General features: G+C 46.7%; 1 protein-coding gene across 1 annotated transcript in view; it reads right to left on the bottom strand.

Annotated features, from left to right (window-relative positions):
* The window catches only part of T265_04698 (hypothetical protein), a gene marked incomplete at both ends in the record, with an annotated part of 99,706 nt that extends 81,356 nt beyond the window's left edge, over positions 1-18,350 (bottom strand). Inside the window, 2 exons of the mRNA XM_009169502.1 lie at positions 14,950-15,100; positions 17,970-18,350. Coding sequence (XP_009167766.1) covers positions 14,950-15,100; positions 17,970-18,321 — 503 coding nt within the window. The remainder of the gene's footprint in view (positions 1-14,949; positions 15,101-17,969) is intronic.
* Between the last annotated feature and the right edge of the window lie 3,100 nt (positions 18,351-21,450).

Below are 21,450 nucleotides of genomic sequence, written 5' to 3'. Positions count from 1 at the left end.
CACCTGGAGATAATCAGAATCTTTCGTTTAGGATGGTCTTAAGCAAGTAAATGTGCTACACTAGGCTGCCTCAGATTCGGTTGCTACGGGGTTCGAGATATCGTGATACATTGTGTAATGTGATACACTACTCATAAGGTGGCTCAAAACTCTCCGACAGCCCATGACCGGTTTCGGCCTTCTTGGGGCTCGTCAGGTAGGCGCAGTCCCCGAGTTTCCGTCGACTTGATGTTCTACGTGAACCCAAATTGCACGAAGTTTGCGAAATGTACTCATTTGCATACAAGTTTGGTTTTGACGGGAGGCTCATTGAGAACACGGCTGAATCCCTCGTTTATCCTGGGGACTTATTGAAAAGCAACATCACGCCAATAGCGAGGTGCCTAGATCCTTCAGAACATTGAACCAAATACATCTAAGCGTCAAGCTAAAGCGATGCGTCACCAAGAGAATTGACAAAACGGTATTTGCAAACTTCACACAACACAAGCTCAGCGCACACCGACAAACAGGTGCTACCTGACTAATCCAGCTAAGAAGTGACTACAAGCCAGCTGTTTTGCGTGCCATGTTCTGTAGGGTTTCTAAACACATGCAAGAAGAATCAGGTGAACCACATCGAAAAAGGCACGAAGATCCCACAGAACTTTCAGTTCACATCATCACGTTACCGTTTGTCCTCTGCGGACCGTTCGCCAAGGGTTTCCCGTACGAAAACAAGGAAGATGGACGGGCACACGTAGTAAACTAACTTAATCTTGTAAGATTTACGTTCGATTCGAGACAGAGATAGAGGATCGGAAGGTCCGTGGTTCGAAACCAACCTCTGCGTCTCGACTGCCCCTGATGGGCTCGGGCAATCTGACATGGCAGCTAGGCGTTGGAGCAGTGCTACAGCTGAATAACTATTTTTTACTTTTCCAGCGAATCCAACCCACAACTTAGTACCTGCTTCCGAATCATGGATGCTGCAATCAATTAACGCCTGTTATAGTCCGGAGGCAACATCATTATCCTTATCACCGACAACATGACATCAGTGTTCAACACCGATGCCTCACTGTCATACACGCGACGGTCGATGTGGCATGGGAGTATTGTTAGTTGTAAGTGTCATGGTTGTACGTGGGCCAGGATACCGCCAGGGCGCCCACACCTAGACAGCGGGGAGATGAGGGCCCTCAACCAAAACCTTTGGCTCAAAAGTGTAACCGCAAGGCAACGCTATGTTGGCGGGAAGTGCAAATGCATTACCATTTCTACTGAACAAGTCACCAAATGTTCCATCCACCAACCCGGACGGCCAGGAGACCGTGTTTGTCGGACCTTTAACCATTGACCAACATGGTATGAGAGACTCTGTGAGTGTTGCGGGGACATCCGCAGTATAGCCCAATGGGCCGCTGAGGTGCACAAACCGTCACACTACGGTAAGTTTCATTCTGTTCGTGACGGATACAACGATGTTCAAATAGCCAAAAAATGTCCCAAATCTTCAGATTGGAAAGACCAAGTTTCACAGCCACAGAGTAGGACTGCTCTCACAGCTTGTTAATCTTAGTGATACCCATTTGTGACGGCATAGGTGAAGCAAATTGGCAAAAATTGCTCACACCTTGGTTATGTCACAGTGCAATCACGGCTTGTGTGTCTCACATGTTGTGGTTAGACGTCACAATAGTAATGGAGCTAGCAGAAGTCATACCGATTACACACTGCGCGTACCTTTCCAATACGGTACAATGAGTGATTGGCCCACGATTATTGCAACACTGATACTTTCAAATTTGTTTAAACAACTTGGTAAACTCACCATCACCTATGAACAACACTAGTGAGAGCTCATCCGGTCCGCTATAAAGAAGAGGCTAAAAGCGACAAACCGGGCGTCGGGTTTGACGGATCGAATGAAAGATGTAGGTAAAAGATTACACAGCCATTTAGACTGTTGTACAAAATATTCGGCCTGGCATTTAAGATGCTGGTTCTTGATGAGCACACCAACAATCCGTTTTGTCGGTATTCAATCAGATAAGGAAGGTTCTGGACATTCCCAGCTGCATCAGCTTATTCCATTTCCAGATGCTACTCGTTCCACCAGGTCTCTCTGTCCGCACAAGCCTGAGCTGACGTTTAACAGATGGTCACATCTCTTTGGGAAATGACAGTGACCATCCCGAAATCCATTGCCTCTTTGGTGGATCATCACAAATACCACACACACACACACCGTATGAGTGGTGCTGCTTATCCGGTACCATTGAAGTCGCATAGGCAGTTTGATAAAATTGTGGGCCAGGAGGTTTTTTGAATGCTGAGTAAGGTTTTGTTTGTTAAGTTCCCTCAGGAAGCTAATCGTTACTTTGTACCAAAAGGGAGCATGACCTGATCGACATGAGGGATCCAGAAAGATCGACAATCAGGAATCGAGCGTCGTGAACGAATGCGGTACCAATGAGAAAAATATAAATCATTTGATGGCAGCCATCAGAAGGAAGCACGAGGGCTATGATAGTGCCAGGTTGCCCAAGACTAGACTAGGGGAAGTCGAGAGGCAGAGGTCGGGTTCGAACCACGGACCTTGTGGTCAGTAAATTCGCGCTCCAACCACTGAGCCATCTCGCCCCCAGTACTACTGAGGAAGAGTTGGCGACCGGTGGAGAGCTGCAAAAGACAACAACCACTGTCATTAGGCAATGAGTTCAAACTGAACAGGCCCCTGATGAAGTGATATGTCCTGCTTATGTACTGAAATAACCGGCGAGTAGAACAAATGAACTTCCCGTGTCTGGTGAAATAATGAATAGTCCCTGATGAGAAACGCCGCAGAGTGCATACTGCAATTCATGAGATCCTGTGGACAAAATGGGCATTTAAGTCTGAGTCATAACTGCAATTTAGTCATGAAAGAAACTACTCACAAGGTTGCTGAAAACTCTTCGACAGCACACGGCCGGTTTCGCCCTTCTTGTTCGAGTAGAACATAAGGTTCACGGAAACTCGGGGGCTGTGCCTACCTGATGAGCCCCAATTAGGGTGAAACTGGTCGTTGTCTGTCGAAGAGTTTTTAGCAACCTTGTGAGTAGTATCCTTCATGAAAATATACTAAGATATCTCGAATATCATGCCAACTGAAACATGAGGCGGCCTGTGTGCAGCACATTCAGTTGTAGGTTGTAGAATATCATAAACGGGAGATTGATTCTCTCGTGAAAACCAAATTGCTTTGCAAATGAGTGTATTGCTCGAATACAATTCAGTCAGTTTGATCAGTTTATCAGCTATAAATCGTGTGCCAAGGGCACGTTGGTTCCAGTTGCTAAGGTTTCCGTCGCCAAAAAATAGGAGCATGGGAGACATAGCCAAGCATTTCAGACAACGGCACGATAAGTTAGATCGAATCCCGTATCACTCTGAAGAGGCGGTAAAAATGGCAGCTACGCATCGAAGGCGAGAGCTTTGATGCATGAGTACCACTGACAGTGTGACTGAACCATCTCCGCCGGTGTCATTAAAAAATGGTTCCGATTAGACCCTACCAATGCTTCCAAAGCAAACACTAACAACTTTCTCACATCCGCTGAGCGTAGAGTCCACACGATCAGACGGATAGAAGGACGTGATGCATATAAACCGTTAGAAAAATTGAATTTCTGACATACGTTCAATCCGGTGTCACCGAAAACTAACACTCAACTGGATGCACTCATATGGGGAGCAGTGTGTCTACAGGTGGTTCCTTTTGGGGAACAATACTGCACTGATCCTTTTCGACAGACTGACCAACTGGGCAGTCGTTCAGCTGCAGCATCCATTCGTTGCCTAACTGCCATGCCACCCGAAGGTTGCAAGAGGGCTGGGATACTTCCAGGTTGCCCAAGCCCAGACACGGGAAGTTGAGAGGCAGAGGTCGGGTTCGAACCACGGACCTTCCAGTCAGTAAATTCGCGCCCCAACTGGGTAGTACCTGGCACTGGTTATCTTATCCTGCAATTCGGCCCTTTGTACCAGGAGATTCTTCGAGCCATTGAAACTTTTCACTAGTCGGAAGGACACTTGCCTAAGGAGCCACAAATGCGTACTTGTAAGCAGGAAAAAGTTCTCATCAGAGACTTATGTAACACAATATAGATCATCATCATCGACAGCATGACATCAGTGTTCAACACCGATGCTTCACTACCGTACAACCATGATTTATTTGAAAGCCTTATTGTAAAGAAAAGAGAGAGAGACTTAGTGCTAGCTTACCACAATCATTCCGAGGTGCCTACACCTCCAGACATTCACTCAGGCAATCTGGATAGAAACTGACAACAAGATCGACACTGACATCGGTTGGCAGCCATATCTTGTAGTGTCTCCAACCAGGCACAGTGAGGATCACGCGGTCCCCATCCTGGAAGGTGAGTAGCACCGACAGCACCCAAGCGTTTCGTGATTTCCTTCATACTCCTTCTGCCAAGTAAGGGTTGGCCACCTCTCTGAGTTGGGCATGGAAAACTGCACTCACAAACACACACAAAATCACGCTTCCTTAGGTTTCCAGTCTTTCTGTTTATTTCAGCGTACATTTGTTTGATGAGGCTTGCGCAACTGCTAGCGAACGATGTCTTTATTCCAAGAACCACAGACATGGTCGAACGCACTACTCACTGAAGCGGACTTTCTACCATCCACTCCAATACAATCAATAAACATCGAATATCAGTCGATTCGTATCGATTGCGTATCAGCGAAAGAAAGCCGTTACTGTCCGATTCAGCAGTGCTTTGACACGCAGACAAAGGTCACAGTGTTTCGAAACTGACCTCAGTGATAGATGTCTTTAATGTCATAACTACACGAGGTGAGCGATAAGCCCTGGAAGACATGTGAAGTGATCACATCAAATGCAGATGTGGTGGGGTGAATTCATCGAAAAATTGCCCGTGGCAAATAAAGACCAGGGCAAAGGGCTTCCTGTTGTCCGATCCTGGGAAACCTCGCACATATTAACGGTGTCAAAGACTCCAAAGCACCTCTACCCAGCATATGACTACAGAACCGAAAAAAAACATCCCAGCTCCAAGTGCAGAAAATGAGGCCGTCAAAAGCAGTATCAAGAAACTCATTCAACGGACGACTGAGAATGAGCACTCCATGGACAAATTTTGAGCCAAACCGTCGGCGTTACGAACCAATGTTGCGCTGCTCTGTTCATAGGCTTAGTTTACAATGAATCCAGTCCAGCTACATCTAGTAATGTCAAACAGGTAGGCCGCGTGTTTACTTCTCAGACTTTTCTAATCTCATTCATACCCGCCCGTCGAGTCACATGTCAACCACTCCGCAATTCGGGACAATGCATGGAAAACAACACCGATAAATAGTGTATTAGTGCACGCAGCGCGTGATCAAGCCATCACTTTTAACGACTGGAGTGCTTGCGATGTCGGTAAGAATTCATTTTGAATTTTGATTATGATCCCATTATGAAGCATTGGTGCTGGGGCATTTACGAGCAAAATGAAACCAGTGAAAGCATACATGCTCCAATTACCAATAGACTCACGTTTCAAAATCATGCTGCTTGTTAGTCGATCACGTACAAGTGGTAGCCCAGGCAAAACGATGGTGCTAAAGCCAATTTACACCTCCGTGTTGACTTCATCTCAGCGGTTGAGGTGGGCGGAGCACCTCACGTTGACTTCATCTGTCACTCTACGATGACTCAGCGGTTGAGGTGGGCGGAGCACCTCACCTCCTCCACTGCCTCAATGAGGACTTCAACATCATCTGGTAGTGTAGTAAGGAAATATATATCTATACTTCTGAGGCACCATCATACTTATCTCCAATGTGCAGCCATGACTATGAGCAACTGGGTTGGATAACTGAGGAAGACTAGAAAGGGGACAACAACTTGGAGCCGACGGCGTAGAACTGGTTAGTGGGTACGCCAAGAGTGAGCTGTGTTCAGGTTATCGATGCAGGCATGCAATGGTCCGCGACTTGATGCCATGTTTGGACATCGGTGAGGGTTAACACCTGGTCCCTGAGCCAGCAGACCGCATCTGTCAATTTCTCCAAGTGACGCGATCGGATCATCGATACCTCGTTTCCAGGTTGACTGGGGATACACAAACGACTGCTCCGGGTGACAGTCGCTCTTTCAATATCCGGCGGGTGTTGGGTGCACATTAGATCCATTCTTAGACATTCTAAGACATGATGTCACTGGTGATCAGAATACGAATGTTAGCGGAAAGCAGTTAGCGTCGATAGCCGAAAGTCGAAATATTATATGCATTTTTCCTGCAGAGAGACCAAGTTTCCGCAGCATGGAGTAGATGATTATGCGAAAAATACTTGGCTTCACTCTCTCGGGAGGTGTGAACACGCAGTTTATGACGAAAAATCGTTTTCCATCTGCAACTTTCCTATTCGAGGGGCTTCAGGAATTCATATGGACAACTTATCACAATTAGTTCTCCCAAGGAGTTGCGACAGCCACACCTACCAAATAGCTACAACATGAACTTCAGTCAGCGCTTACACGATGCAGGATAGTTTGTAAATACATTGTGCTACGGCCCATGATAACCACTGGTCACACTACAGTCCTTATGAGTTGACCGGGGGTCCGTGCTCATCTGTCGTCCAATGAGGTAGGCGGCGCTTGTTTGGGCCTAACATAGGTTGAATGAACCATGAAAATCCCATTTTTAATCGGAGAATGGTATCAATAATACTCCTACATATATTCTCATGAGGACAATAGAAACTCTACACAGAACACTTGGGGCTCATCAGGAAGGCTTAGCTCCCTTACTCTGTTTCTCTCTCTCTTTCTGAGCAAAAAAAATGAACAGAAAAATGAGACAGCCTTGGTCCAGCATTTTCGTTGAAGAGTATGATAAACGTGGGACTCAACTGGATTTCAATTGTATCTCTCGTTAACAGTAAGTTAATTTGCAAATGAGTGTTTATCACCCTTGTTATGGCGGATCGGATCGTTGAGCTAGCCGTGCCTAGTTACCTTGTCATCCGAAAGAAGCACGAGGGCTGAAATACAACCAGGTTGTCCAAGCCTACAGAGGAGCAGCCGAGTTGTCGAGGTGCCGCGGTTGGGCTCGAACCAGGGGGCTCCCGGTGAGCAATTTCGAGCTGAGCTATCTTGAGCTCGCATGGAAGGGATCAGTTAGAGATAGCTCTAAATGTCGTTATTTATTCTAACGAAGGGTAAGCCCATTCGTCTGATAAATGAGCATCCGTGTGACCCAGCTGGCGAAAAGCCGGAACCTACGGGGACAAACAATCGAAAACAGTTAATGTGACTGGTAAAAATGTCCACAAAATAGTACAAGAGTGATTTAGAGTAAGAGACTGTGTAACGGTGATACTACTGACTGAGGGTATGCGAGTAGCATGTTTTCCCGTAAATCCGCTTTGCGTTTCTTGAAAAGTGAGATCTATTACGGAATTCGTGGAGTCGCTTTGTAGCAATTGCTTAGATTTGGTCAACGAATGATTTGAGTCAATGAAGATCCAGGAAAGTTCAGGAAGACACGTTCAAAGAGAGGATGGATATTCAGCTTTGTAAACAAGTTGCATATGAGAGTTTTGCTTCTCTGTCCAATAACCTGTGATTGTTCAGTTGGCATTTTCTAATAAACAGCTGAGTCAATGACAGGAAAGTTCAGGAAGACACGTTCAAAGAGAGGATGGATATTCAGCTTTGTAAACAAGTTGCATATGAGAGTTTTGCTTTGCTTCCCAATAATTTGTAACTGTTCATTTGGTTTTTTCCAATAAATAAGTCCACAGCGAAGGCCTTCCTTTCATTTGGCGCCTTTGCCAGGATAAGGATGAAGATCCCATAGCCACAACCCTTTAAGAATAGAAGAACCGTTCAGCTGTGACACCCTTCCGGTGCCTAGCTGCCATGCCATCCGAAGGAAGCACGAGGGCTCGGATATTGCCAGGTTGCCCAAGCCTGGACAGGAGAAGTCGAGAGGCAGAGGTCAGATTCGAACCACGGACCTTCCGTTCAGTAAATTCGCGCTCTAACCCCTTGGTCCATCTCGCCTCCCTTTAAGAATGGGGATGTTCGAACCTTCCTGGCAGACTTCGAGGAGGTTGCGGAGGCTGCTGGACTGGATACCGACCGGGTAAGTTGGCGGCGCTTAAGACCCTCCTCAGAGGCTGGGCGAAGGCGACCCTGGATGCGGCCAGAAAGGGCCCTCGGAAGATGGACTGGACCGCCGCGAAGGCAGCTCTTGCAGCGTAGTTCGACACGCCAGGAGGCCATGAGGCGGTTCAAAACGGCCATAATGGCACTTGAATGTGACCCGACCGTGTTCTTCGCCGACCTGCAGCAATCGTTGAATCGGGCTTTGCCGGGATTGGACGGAGTGTCGTGCCAGCAGTTGCTGTCTGACCAGTTCACTGGAGGAGTTCAGCCCGCACTTGGTGCCCAGTTGTGGTTGGCAAGGGCAACTGACCAGGTGAGTGTGCAGGAGCTGGTGCATCTGGCACGGGAATTGGCTGAGGCACCACTGCCCACGTTGCATTCGCAGGAGAAAATAGATGGTTCACCAGTCGACGAATTGCAGACCAGAGTGGACCAACTTGCGGAACAGCTTGCAGCCATAAAGACGGAATCGCGGAGGCGCGCTGGGAGAGCTGGTGCTACAAGTGTGACAGGCCTGGCCACTGGAGGAATCAATGCCGTTCTACCCGGTCACTTGTAAATAATAAAATTTTGGAGTGCTCCTCTTTTCCTGGGTGGGTTGCGATAAGCGCAGTGGCAGGATACCATACAGGCCATTATCGAGACGGCCGAGACGGAAGAGGGGGCTGTGCTTGATTGACACAGGACCAGGGGTGTCGCTGAGGCGGTAAGGGAACCAAGCTAAATGCACACCGTGCGCGCTAGCCGTGAGAGCTGTGGGTGGATATCGACGGAAGATTGACGGATTGTGAATGCCTAGGTGACAAGTCCGCGAATCACGCGTTCCCGATCAGCCCGGACATAGAGTGGACGATACTAGGCGGCAGGTTTTCTCAAGAGCACAGATTCCGTGGTTGACCTAAAGCAGGGAAAACTGGTGGCAAGGTATGGCACAGTCAAGCTTGAAGGTTATTCAATCGCTGCCGTGAGCGAGCTGCGTGTCCGAAAGCTTCCGTCTTGTGACATGCCGTCCGTACAGTCCGTGGTCGAGGAATACACCGAACTTTTCACGGGCGGTGAAGATCCGCTTGGCTTTTGCCCGTGGATCGAACAGGAAATTCCACTCGTCTGAATGCTTTCGACCTTACGGCCCCCGTGAAGCATGGCAAAATGTGAAATGCGTTATGCTAGCGGTGTTCGTTTCTGTCTGTCGGACTTCACGGATACAGTCAAATGACTGCTGGTCGCTGGTCTTCATTGATACCAAGAAATCTACACCAGGTGGCAGCGGCTGCGGCGGTGCACACATAATCTCAATAACAAAGAGCCCAGGCTTTGGTGAGCAGTGAAAGTCCACCAGATAGAGAGGACTTTCGGCACCGGAAAAGGCCCCAACCTAAACTGCTACCGGTCGGACCTGAGCGCTGCGATGATTTTTCGGGCTACACTGGTTGAAACTCCGTTTCTCGAGGTTCAACTATGCCATGAAGGCCAGCGGTGACGAACCTGATGAAGAACGGTGAGTACTCGTCCTGGGAGATATCATGTCAAGAGGTGACCTAAAGACGAATTCCTACTGTCGTCTGCGATAAGAGTGTTAGGGCATTAATTTACTTCTCCGGGTAACCAGAATGTCCGTATCTATATAACAGCGATGCTGCCTTCCAGCTAGGAAGAACGGGTTAAAAAGGCCGTCTCTAAAAAACACATTCCGGTCGTCAAGCATTTAACCGTGACCGCCTGCGTATCATTCCATGGGGTGGAAATACTTTTAAAACCATAGTCTGTTATTGCTCAAAAAAGCACCAGTTTTGCGCAGCCGATTGAATAAACACTATATCGTCGAGACCGTCGCGTCTTCCGAAAAATACATACCAGTAACTGGCGAATACGATGGTGCACACAGATTCCTGAAAAATTGAATAATCGGGAGCTCGAATTAATCTATCAGTTTATCAGCTATAAACCATGTACCATGCACATTGAACCAGCCACTGTAGTTTCGATAACCAGAAAATGGGACAATGTGGATTTTTGGAGGTGATCTCATGCTTAGTTAGTTCGGGGGTAGGATAGCAACGCATTGAAGGCGATAGCTTTGATGGATTGGTGTCACCGACTTTGCGATTGGGCCGTTTCTGCGAGTGTAATTGGATGAGTCCCGGGGTCCCCAAGTGTATTGGTTAGTGTTCTCATACGTCCTTGCCAGGCCATACACTGTCCACCTCTCGATCGCTTCTACTCACCACAGGACTAAGCGGAAAATGAAGATCCAGGAAAGTTCAGGAAGACACGTTCAAAGAGAGGATGGATATTCAGCTTTGTAAACAAGTTGCATATGAGAGTTTTGCTTCTCTGTCCAATAACCTGTGATTGTTCAGTTGGCATTTTCTAATAAACAGCTCCGCAGTAAGGCCTGCTTCTTTTCATCAGGACATTGTGCGCTGGGTCTTACACACTGATATGGCCAGTAAAACATTCGATCCAAAAGCCCCTTTATGCAACGAGACAGCGTGACCTTGGAGCACACCGCTCTACTGAATCGCTTTTCATTCCACATGGTCTTGGAATGGAAAGGTAAAAAAATAAAAAAAAGCCAAACTGTTAAGTCTTCATTAGTGCATCGCAGTGTACATCCTGTGGGACATGTCGAGGACTCACGTAAATCCCAGGTGAACCCATCGTTTCATCACTTTAGCGTGTTGTAAAAAGGTCGCATCATATTTCAGTTGGCAGTATATTTTCATAGAGGAAACTACTCACAAGGTTGCCGAAAACTCATCTCGTTTATGATGCAGGTTGCGTTCTGTTTGGGGCCCATTATGTAGACGCAGTCCCCGAGTTACGTTCTACTTGAACCCGAATTAGACCGATTTCGACAAATACACACATTTGTGTATGAATTCCGGTTTCAATGGGGGACTCAACTGAATATCTCGTTTATGATATCCTTCAACTGAATGTGCTGTACAAGGGCTGGTTCATGTTTCAGTTGGCACAATATTTGCTATATAGCAGTCATGGAGGAAACTATTCATAAGGTTTCCAAAAACTCCTCGGTAACCCAAGAACAGTTTCGCCCTTCTTGGGGCTTGTCAGATAGGATAACCCAAGAACAGTTTCGCCCTCCTTGGGGCCTTTTCCAGGGTTTCGTCCTACTTGAGACTCACAAACGAGAAATCCATATGAGATTTGGATGAGTCATCCATGAAAACCAAACTGATGTGTAAATGAATGTACTTGGCGAATTTGGTGCAATTTGGATCCAAGTAGAACGTAAACTTGACGGAACCTCGATGACTGCGCCTATCTGACAAGCCCCAAGAAGGGCGAAACCGGTCGGGAGCTTTCAGAGTTTTCAGAAAGCTTATAAGCACTGTTTTCTTGAAGTAAGCCAGAAGTAACCCCATATGATCACATCTAAACTCAGTGTTATGCTGTGACATTTCAATCTGTCTTTTGACTAGTTTTCAAATGTAGATATGTTTACCTCTTAGAGTTGGAGCGTCAGATGTCGGAGGAAACGTTTCACAATCAGTGACAATTAGTGAGCAATGAGCGGCCACACAGAGGCTTGGTAGGACGGGGTTCCCTCGAACTGTGCCCCTGTATACTGGACGCAAGGTTTCGAGGAGAGGTGTTTTAGCTCCATAGTAGCCCCGTATAGATGGCCTCATTCAGGTGCATGCGGCCTGCGCATGAGTACAATATATCAGCGGCCTACACATCCAAAGTTGGTGTCTCATCTTCAGATGGCACGTTAAGTCAACGATTTCATCTACGTTGGATTTGTCGTATGGTCATACTGACGCATAGAGATCAGAGGCCCTGCATACCTGGTCTCAGGTGATTGTATGAACTCCCAGTATATTGCCATCCTTTACCAATCGTGTGATAACGGAAACCCTGATTCCACATGATTTGCACTGAAACCCTTCGTATTTTTGCGCAACCGAAAAAGGTGTACGATCCAGGGGACGTCTAGGGGTGCCACTAACCGTTTAGACATGACTGGCGGCTTCAAGTGGCACAAACAGCTTCAAACAGCAAACGAAACAGTGAAAATTGAAGTGACAAGGTAGAAAAACCACCTGATTTGCCCTTGCATACTATGGAGACCAGCTTATTTTGTACTTTCACAATGAAAGAGTCTGACGTTTCGCCGCACCGAAATGGATGCTTTTCTCCAAGTCAAGTCGGACTATTGCCTTTTGTTCATCACGAGCCTGTGGAACAAACGCCCCAGCAGCAGCGCTCATTTACGCAACACAATTACCGTTGGTCGATGTGTGCGCTTCACTTGGGCTTAGCGTAATAAACTGAGGTGGTCTGGTCACGTGTCAAGTTAGTTCCCACTGTCTGGTTCTAAGTAGCACGAACACGGTGCTGGTAAAGGTTTGAATTGAATGAAGAAATGTAAGGACGGATGAAAAAAGAGCCCAAATAACGTTGCTGCTGCCCAGTTTCCAGGACCACATCTGTTGTCTCACACGAATTGCTCGAATATATGGCAGACAACTGCCTGCAAGTGTTTTTCTTATCAGTTTTAGTGAAAACATACTAAGAAATGTATGAGTGATGGGAATTCGTTCCCTTACCTCTTCAGGAGACGCAACTATTCAACACTCATGCTCCTACCGGTAAGGAAAATGAACTCAAGGTCACAAACACATTCAGGGAGGTTCACCGGAAATGCTTCATTCTCAACAAGAGCTTCACGGGCCTCCTGTACAGCAATGGACCGCCAAAGTGGATGACAATTTGGCATACTCCGAATAAGACCATTTGGACTTTTCGAGTGGGAACAGCTGGTTTTTGGAACACTGCTAGATCCCTTAGTAGATAGTCCACCGCAAACGCAAGTAAGCATCTAAGTGACTGGATAATCAAACCTCTAGTGAGAAGAAACCTTAGCAACGCCACTGCTTTTTTCCAGGAGAAACAAATGGGAGACATTCAAGGTCGCGCAATAGTGCAACGGGTTGAGATCTGTAGAACACCCGGAAATACTGCTCCAGTCAACTGATCAAACGGATCACGTGACTTGTATCTGACCTCCTATGAGGTGCTAGGTTAATGGCAAGATGCAGATCCATATTAGCAAAAAGTACTCGACCAGAAAAAAAGTGATTCGCGATCGTCTTCCCCGTCAGCATCATAGAACGTCACAATATTTTCCAACTGGGCATCTCAAATTCAAAGCCTTAATGGTTCGTAACTCTGAAATATTCGTACCCCCCTGCTAGCGCATTTTCTGAAGGACTGGCGTGGACTGCCTACCAAACAGATGTATCAGGAGATTTGTGATTGATGCCGGTTCCATTGGGAACGAAGCTAAACACTCTAAGGTAGATAGACTGACCCAGGTTGGAGAGCTTTCCTTACGAACTTCTCGCTATGAATTAGTTTGGTCGCAGGTGAGCACTATAAATGTGGTGAAATCCCACCAACACAACGGAAAGGTTAGTGTTCTTTTACACATGGAAATTCACGACAGTCGACGGCACGGACATGGCCTCCCCGAACAGAAAATCGGCAACTGTTGACCCGCAGACAACGCGTCGGGATTCATCTACCCTGGACCATTTGAGTAGCAGAATTTTGCCAGTTACCGGGCAAATAACGACGACGACCTGAGAAAGAAGTAACCGCAATGGCTTTCTGTGAAGCTGAAAAAACAACAGATTGGGATAGCCTGAGGCAGTTATCTGTGAAACTAAAAACACAACAGATTGGGATAGCCTGAGGCAGTTATATAGGTACTGACATTGACTCAACATAGAACTCTATCTTGCTGCGTTGTGCAGTAAGTAGGCCCTTCCTTGGCGCCACCGTTGGTAACGATACCAGGTGCCGAACTGCCTACGTTACTTCTGAACTGTTCAGACTAACCATCAATAAGCGCATGTGGACAAAAAAGGTGTGCAGAAATTAGTCTAGTAGCAAAGGCCACCGACACCCGGATTTAGATACACCAGCAAAAGTTTTTCCCTAAAATTAAACTCCCCAGCTGTAGTTGCATGGTTGTCACCTCTGCAGGCCTACTGCCAAAATGCAATACAGACCGGTCAGAATTTTCGGTCAAAAACTCGCAGTTCAACCCCAATACAAGCCAAACGATTTGCGACCGTGCACTATATCCGTGAGTGGTAAGCAGGAAAACCGATCGCCTGACCATAGCTGGCAGATCACAATCAGATGAGGGACCCGTTTTACATGTGAGCTTCGGCGATTCAAGTCGAAGTCCCACCGATTATCTGTGGTAGTCAGAGAAAACACCATTCACCGCAGCGGCGACCGACAAGATCCCCAACACTTTTCAGCCCGGCATATCAACTCCTGGTAACAGTTTAGACAGACACTGGTTTCGCTTACAGAGTCCACTGGTGACGACAATGATATCAGCAGACTGTTTCAAGAAGGCATCCAAACAAATAGTAGTGGTTGGCATCCGAACAACCGTCGGTGTCGGACCGTGCACAAATTGGAGAAAAACTATGAGATTCAGGAATTCCATACAGCCAACGCGGTAAAATCTCCTCACAGGTATTAAGTCACGTGACCTACAAAAGGCTGTGCAGGGAGATAGGTTGTCTGATAACTTATCAGAAGCGTTAGAACAACAGTATGCTTAATCTGTCTATCGCTAACCCTGTTTCTTCAAATAAAGCCGCTGATAAAAGTGAGACCCCTTCCTGGTGGTAAGGGAGAAACGCCCGAGATTTATTGCATCAAAATGGCTCAGAAACGGATGCGAAAACACAGGATGTGCACAAAGATACGTAGCAACTCACTCTCCTTCCCGATAGTCGGGTAAATATCGCCTAACACTGATCTTGTCACTAGCATACTGGTTGAACGCGTTATCTTGCCAGCCCTGGTCGAATTTCACTTGATCTTCGCCTAACTGATCACGATTCACAGAATACGCTTTTCCACCCTCACCTGTGAATTGCAGCGGAAAAGAGGAAAACAGGGGAATAGATGTGATCATGCGGAAAAAACACATGAAAACAAGAAAACGACCATGAACAAGTGATATTGATAAGAAGTGACCGGGTGTGAGGCAAGTGGAGAAGTTTCGTAAGCGACTGGATGGTTGTTTTTCCTAATCGCTCCGAAACATGGCGCACATTGGCTCTATGTACATAATTTGATCTTACTGATCGCGCGATACGACCCAAAAGGGCGAAAATGAACACACTACTCTTTTCAACGGCTCACCACCGGTGTCGCCCTTCTTCAGAATCACCGAGTAAGCGAATTGTCCCAGTCTCGATGAACCTTACGTTCTACTTGAACATCAAATTGTATGCGATTAACGAAAAAGCGCTTATTGGCCGTCAAAAGATATTCAAATGAATCTCTCCTTAGTGACACGTGACTGGCAACTAGTTGTTTATTCAACCGGGATGTTTGCAAGTTGACAATGCTCTGAACATGGTCTACAGTTGGACAAAACACGAAGGTTGCAACCACCACAAAAGCCAGCAGGCACTGAGAAATCCCATTCTATCCCGGCTAACCTTACAGATGAAAGCCCAAACCAGGAAAAGCGTAGTGACCGAAACCTCATCGGATGGATCCACATCCATACTTTGGGCTATCAAAACAGCTGTAGGAGGTCCTACGTGGTAAAGCGAAGCATAAGATAAAAAGATAATCAGTCCTGCTATAACACCCTTTTGGTGCCAAAATGCAACGTCACCCGAAGGAAGGACGAGGGTTGAGATACTGTCAGGTTGCCCAGGTTGGGTTCGAAACACGGACATTCCCGTCAGTAAAAAACTCTAACCACTGAACCATCTCGCGGAGCAGGAAATTATTCAGTCAAAACAAAGAGTCAACATCATATCCCAGCCAGTATCTTTAGTTAAGGAGAGCAAGGAGAGCCATTAGTCGGCCATGAGATCGGGGAACGCAGATTTTTGCGCGTCATAAGGAGTGTCCAGAATATGCTACACAACTACAGTCATATCAAATGAAGCAACAGAGACCTTTTCATGGGGCTGAGTCTTCTTCAAACAGGCCAGTTTAGTTCACTTCAGCCTATCAGTTGTAAACTATGTACCAAGAATACGTTGGTTCCAGCTGCTACAGTTTCGGCCACTGCGAAATTCTAGCATTTGAAGCTCACCATCCTCGTCATCATCGTTAAAAACTCGTTCAGCTGTAGCACTCTTTCGGTGCCTAACTGCCATGCCGCCCGAAGGTTGCACGAGGGCTGGGATACCGCCAGGTTGTCCAAGCCTAGACAAGGAAAGTCGAGCAGCAGAGGTCGGGTTCGAACCACGGACGCTCCAGTCAATAAATCCGCTCTACGACCATTTGGGCCATCTCACCTCATCATCATCGATAGCATGACGTAAGCGTTCAGCACTGATGTACAACCACGATTAATTTGAGTCTTATTGTGACGAAGAGAATAAAGGTAAATAAGGAATAAACTTAGTGCTAGCTTGCTAAAACCAGTCCGGACACTCACTCAGACAACCTGGGTAGAAACTGACAAAAAGAACGCCACTGACATCGACTAACAGCCACAACGTGCAGCGTCTCCAACCAGTGGGGATCTCGTGGTTCGCATCCTGGAAAGCGAGTAACACCAACGTTTCGCAATCTATCTCATACCTCTCTGCCACCTCAAGGGTTGACCACTTCTCTGCTTCCGTCACTCTGAATTGGGTATGGAAAACAGCAATTTCTTCGGCAAACGATGGTTCGGCATGAGCAATAAATGGCATAGCGAACGCAGATTTTTGGTTCTGGACACACTCTTCAATAGAAGCTCCCGTTTGACAACCGAAAACTCGCTTTCTAATTGCCTCGTTGAGGATTCATTGACACCGACCCACACAATACATGGTTCTGAGACGACGATTGTTGACCACCTAAAGACGTCTGAGTTCCGAGGCTTGAACAGGTCAAGTCTCGCTGCCATACAAGAAAGCACCCCACACTGTAGTCTGATACGCAAGTCCCTTACGATTCAGGGATATCTCGCTCTGGAGGCAATAGTACGAGTCGGGTCGCACTATATATTGATCTGGTGAAAGGGGAAACCAGACTAACATGCACTGAGGACGTTAGCTTTGCTGCAGGAGCGCCGCCGACTGCACAACTGAGCCATGTCTACCAGTGTCATTAACCACTGATGAGGCGAGTTTTTGAGTCCCCATCTAGGGGATTAGCGGCAGCTATCGACCCAATCCAGTTTACCGGCTAGCGTTTTCACCCTTCGTTGTCAGGTCACTAATAGTAATAATCGTTCAGTTGTAGCGTCCTTTCGGTGCCTACATGCCATGCCACCCGAAGGAGGCATGAGGGTTGGGATACTGCTTGGCTGTCCAAGCCTAGACAAGAAAAGTCGAGATGCAGTGCTCGGGTTCGAACGACGGACCTTCCGGTCAGCAAATTCACACTCTAACCACTGAGCTATTTCGTAGATTTTCCAGCATTGCCATGTTGGCCCGTTCGACTGGTTTTAGGAAAGATCCATCTAACCTCGATATTCATTAGGCTGCTTTGCATCAAGATGATCTAGACAGAAAAATCTCTATCGCATGTTGAAAATGAAACAAACTGTGCAGCGAGGTTCCCAAGATACGGAAGAAGGAATACAGCAGTCTAATTTACTATAAAAGCAAAGTTATACTGACAATGGACGCAGCTGGTAAACAAGCGAGATCTACTTGGAAACCGGAGTGGATGTTGCTCAGTAGGTCAATCGTGAGGATGGAGTAAAGATAAAGACATGTGCAAGCGGAGCGATCCGTGATGAACGCCCGAATACTGCTTAGATGGATCGACCTACCGGGACCAACAGAATCTGCAGTACTCTTTTCCGGGGGATACTGAGGTGTGAGATTCATCTTCTCTATGATAGACTGAGGGGCGGGAAGCACAGGGAGTGCAACCGGTGGAATATTTTGATCCTGTTGTTTCATTTTTTGTACAGCTTCTGGTTGATGAACCGGAGGGGGAGCATGCGGTACATCATGATCTCCCATCACTTCCCCACCGATTGGTTTGTGGACAGGTTTCGGTATCGTGTGTACCACTGCTGAAGGCACATTGGTATGGAACTGGGAGAACAAGAATATCGATCCGACTAGTGCAAAGCAGATATATAGGGTCCGTTTCCGTCTCCAGAACAGACGAACCATCAGATGCGGTGGGGATTTGTGTGTATATGCTGTGGAAAAAGTAAGGAAAAAAGTGCCTCGGTAGAATCAAGTCGTTCAAGCTTGGAACGCATAGCTGCTACGCAAATTGGAAGAGAAAGGAAGAATGAAATATTTCCGGGTTGTCCAGGCATGGACAAGGGCGATTGAACGGCCAGAGGTTGCCTCGAACCACGGATCGTCTAATGTTGAAACCGAATGAGAACCAAATGATACCTCATCCTCAGGGTAGGAAGAAGGACAAGCTTTCTTCAGCAAGAAGTCCAGGGGGCACCACAATAAAACTTCGCATTACACAATGTTACAGAGAATTCACTCAGCCGGTGAAAATACGGGGCTGGTTGCTCACTCTCCGTCAAATAACAATTTTTCCTTGCCATAAAACTACACGAATCGCAATCCAATTTCGAAGCACCAGATATTCATGGATCCGTATTTATCACTTGCGGTTCCAATAGGGAGTTAATTCACCAGGCCTCAAATCAGGGGAACAAAAGCTACCTAACTGTACGAATGCGTCCATGAAGTGAACTGAACTGTTTGTACCCTTGTGAGGTGATAAAAAGACACGTTGAAGGACTGGAAATTTCGGCCGAGAAAAATTTAAACTCCTAAATAGCAGGATGAAACATAAGGTGTACGGAAGTCTGCCGTCCAGCCGTTCCTGAAACTGTGTGGTATGAAGCCGGACAACTTTGTATCCGAGCCGTGTAAGAAAACCCTATTACGCTAGTTCAGGTAAGCAGATGGACGTTACCTGTGGAGCTCCACCTCGAAATGGTGAAAGTGATCGGATTCGCACTGCGTTGCCATCTAGATGAGTAATTCACCTGACACTGCTACACGTGCTAGCGGTTTCGCTTCAGCTTTTGAAGACCAAGAGATGACTTCACATTACGTAACTTCAACGAAGTGGATACGAAGTAAAACGTATCCCACAACATGCGCACACATCGTGACTTGAAGAGATGGACTAGTTTAACTAAATAATAGGGAAATATTTTGTCAACGGATCCGCAAACTCCCGGAAACTTGTTGGATCTGAACGAGGATAAAAAATAAAAACCCTTTCCTAGTTCCATCTACTGAAGATACCTGCTAAAAACATAACGGTTACAAAATTCTTGACTATCTTCATTGCACTGACTGAATTCGAAGCGTGATACTGTGAACTCGGGGTGACTCAGCGGCCAACAAGCGAAGGTTTGTGGTTGAAAACAAACCTTGGATTCTCGACTGCTCCTGCCTAAGCTGGTGCAACATGTCAGTAACTTGACCCCGATACTTCTTTCGGTTTGCATGACAGCAATGCGCCGAAAGTGTGCCACAGCCAGGATAAATCAACATACGTTTTGTAACGAAAAGAAGGAGAGTTCATGATCACAGACGCTCCATAAAAATAATAAAACATACAAGCTTACATTCCATGCAGTCATGTGGAAAAAAGTTAAATGAGGCACCATCCAAAAATAGCAGTGATATTCTGGAGTAGAGACGTCAAGCACTGCTAAATAACTTGGGAGAATGAAGTAGAAGGCCAGTTTACTTGGGAAGACGAGTAGGGGAAGTTTGACATGAGCAGACCAGGAAGGGCTTTTGGTGGTCTATATCAGCGGCGTTCTTGTTTCCAGTGTCTATCTAGATTGTCTGAACGGGTGCCCTGATGTGTAGGCGTCTTTTAGATATACTGAGGTTGTGCGGCAGTGAAGCATCAGTGAAGAAAACTGATGTTGTGTTGTCGATGACGATGATGATGATAAATTAGTAATATTGATGTAACAATCCTTCAGCTGTCACATTTTCGGTGCCTAGCTGCTGAGGCACCCGAACGAAGCACAAGAGATAAGAAACTGTCAGGCTGTCCGAGTCTGGACACTTGCAGTCGAGATGCCGAAGTTTGGTTCGAACCACGAATCTTCTGGATAATAAGTTGGCCCCTCAACGACTGAGCTCACTCGAGATTTTGGTGACAGAGTATCCGAAAGGAATGGATAAAGCGGTAAGGGGATGGTGGATGGGTCCGGTCGAGTACAGGTTGGACCGAGAACAGCGAGCGGAGAGGGAGATCCGAGAGGACTTAGATGAGAAAGAATGCCGTTGCAATCGACATGACTCATTTGAGGAATCAAATAAAATCAGGGTTAAGGGGTAGAACCAAAGTATCGTCGTATACCAGGTGAGCGGAAGTGCGCAGAGAAAAGCAAGATGAGGAATGACAGAGAAGGGAGTCTTTTTGGAAGGAAGCCTAAAACAGGTAATTAAGTGGTAAAGTGATGCTAAAGTGATGGAGAACACATCACTTAGGAACTCCTTTACTTTTCTTGGTAGGGAGAGCAAAGCCATCATGGCACACATGAATAGTGGCCATTAAAGTGAGAAAATCCATTATTGTAAAGGCCTGGTTTCGACTTTGTCTTGTCACGTTTACAGCGGACGAGACAAAACCGGCCACCAATCGAATACGAACTATTGGACAGCAGTCGACAACCATAGCTATGGCCATCTGGTTGAGATCAACCGTGGTTACTACGGAAGAAAATACCTCAAGGTAACTAATTTGTAACTCAGCCTGTTCGATGGATAAGACAAATGCACCATATTAGTAGGGATGATAACATAGGTGTTGACACCGACGCTTCACTACGGTTTAACCAAAGTTAAGCTAATAATATTTGAAACATTGAAGTGAGGAGAGAGTGGGGAATGAGGGGGACCTAGTACTAGCTTATCGCAAGCGCTCCAAGGTGTTTGCATCCCCAAGCGCCAAATCAGACAATGTGGAAGGAAAATGACACAGAGACAGCATTCATATTGAGGTCAGGTAGGGTGGAAGACAGAGCATGCGAAATTTTGAGAAAAGAGGCACTAGCAGTAGAATCTGTTCGCCTACCCGCTCTGCTGTGGGGCTAGTGAAGCGACCGGCTGATAAAACCACACGACGGTCGATGTAGTATGATAATATTTTGGGTTGTGACGTTCAGGGTCGTACGCGAGCTGGGATAGTCAGGGCGTCTGCACCTTTCATTATGCTTTTGGACGTAGAGTGGAGGTATGAAAAGCCGAACCAACATCAGCTCTTCAGCTGCCAAGACCTTGGATCTGAATGCTCCA

Source organism: Opisthorchis viverrini, assembly GCF_000715545.1.
Source record: "Opisthorchis viverrini unplaced genomic scaffold opera_v5_81, whole genome shotgun sequence".
NCBI classification, from domain to species: domain Eukaryota; kingdom Metazoa; phylum Platyhelminthes; class Trematoda; order Opisthorchiida; family Opisthorchiidae; genus Opisthorchis; species Opisthorchis viverrini.
This window is presented reverse-complemented; position numbering and strand designations above follow the sequence as displayed.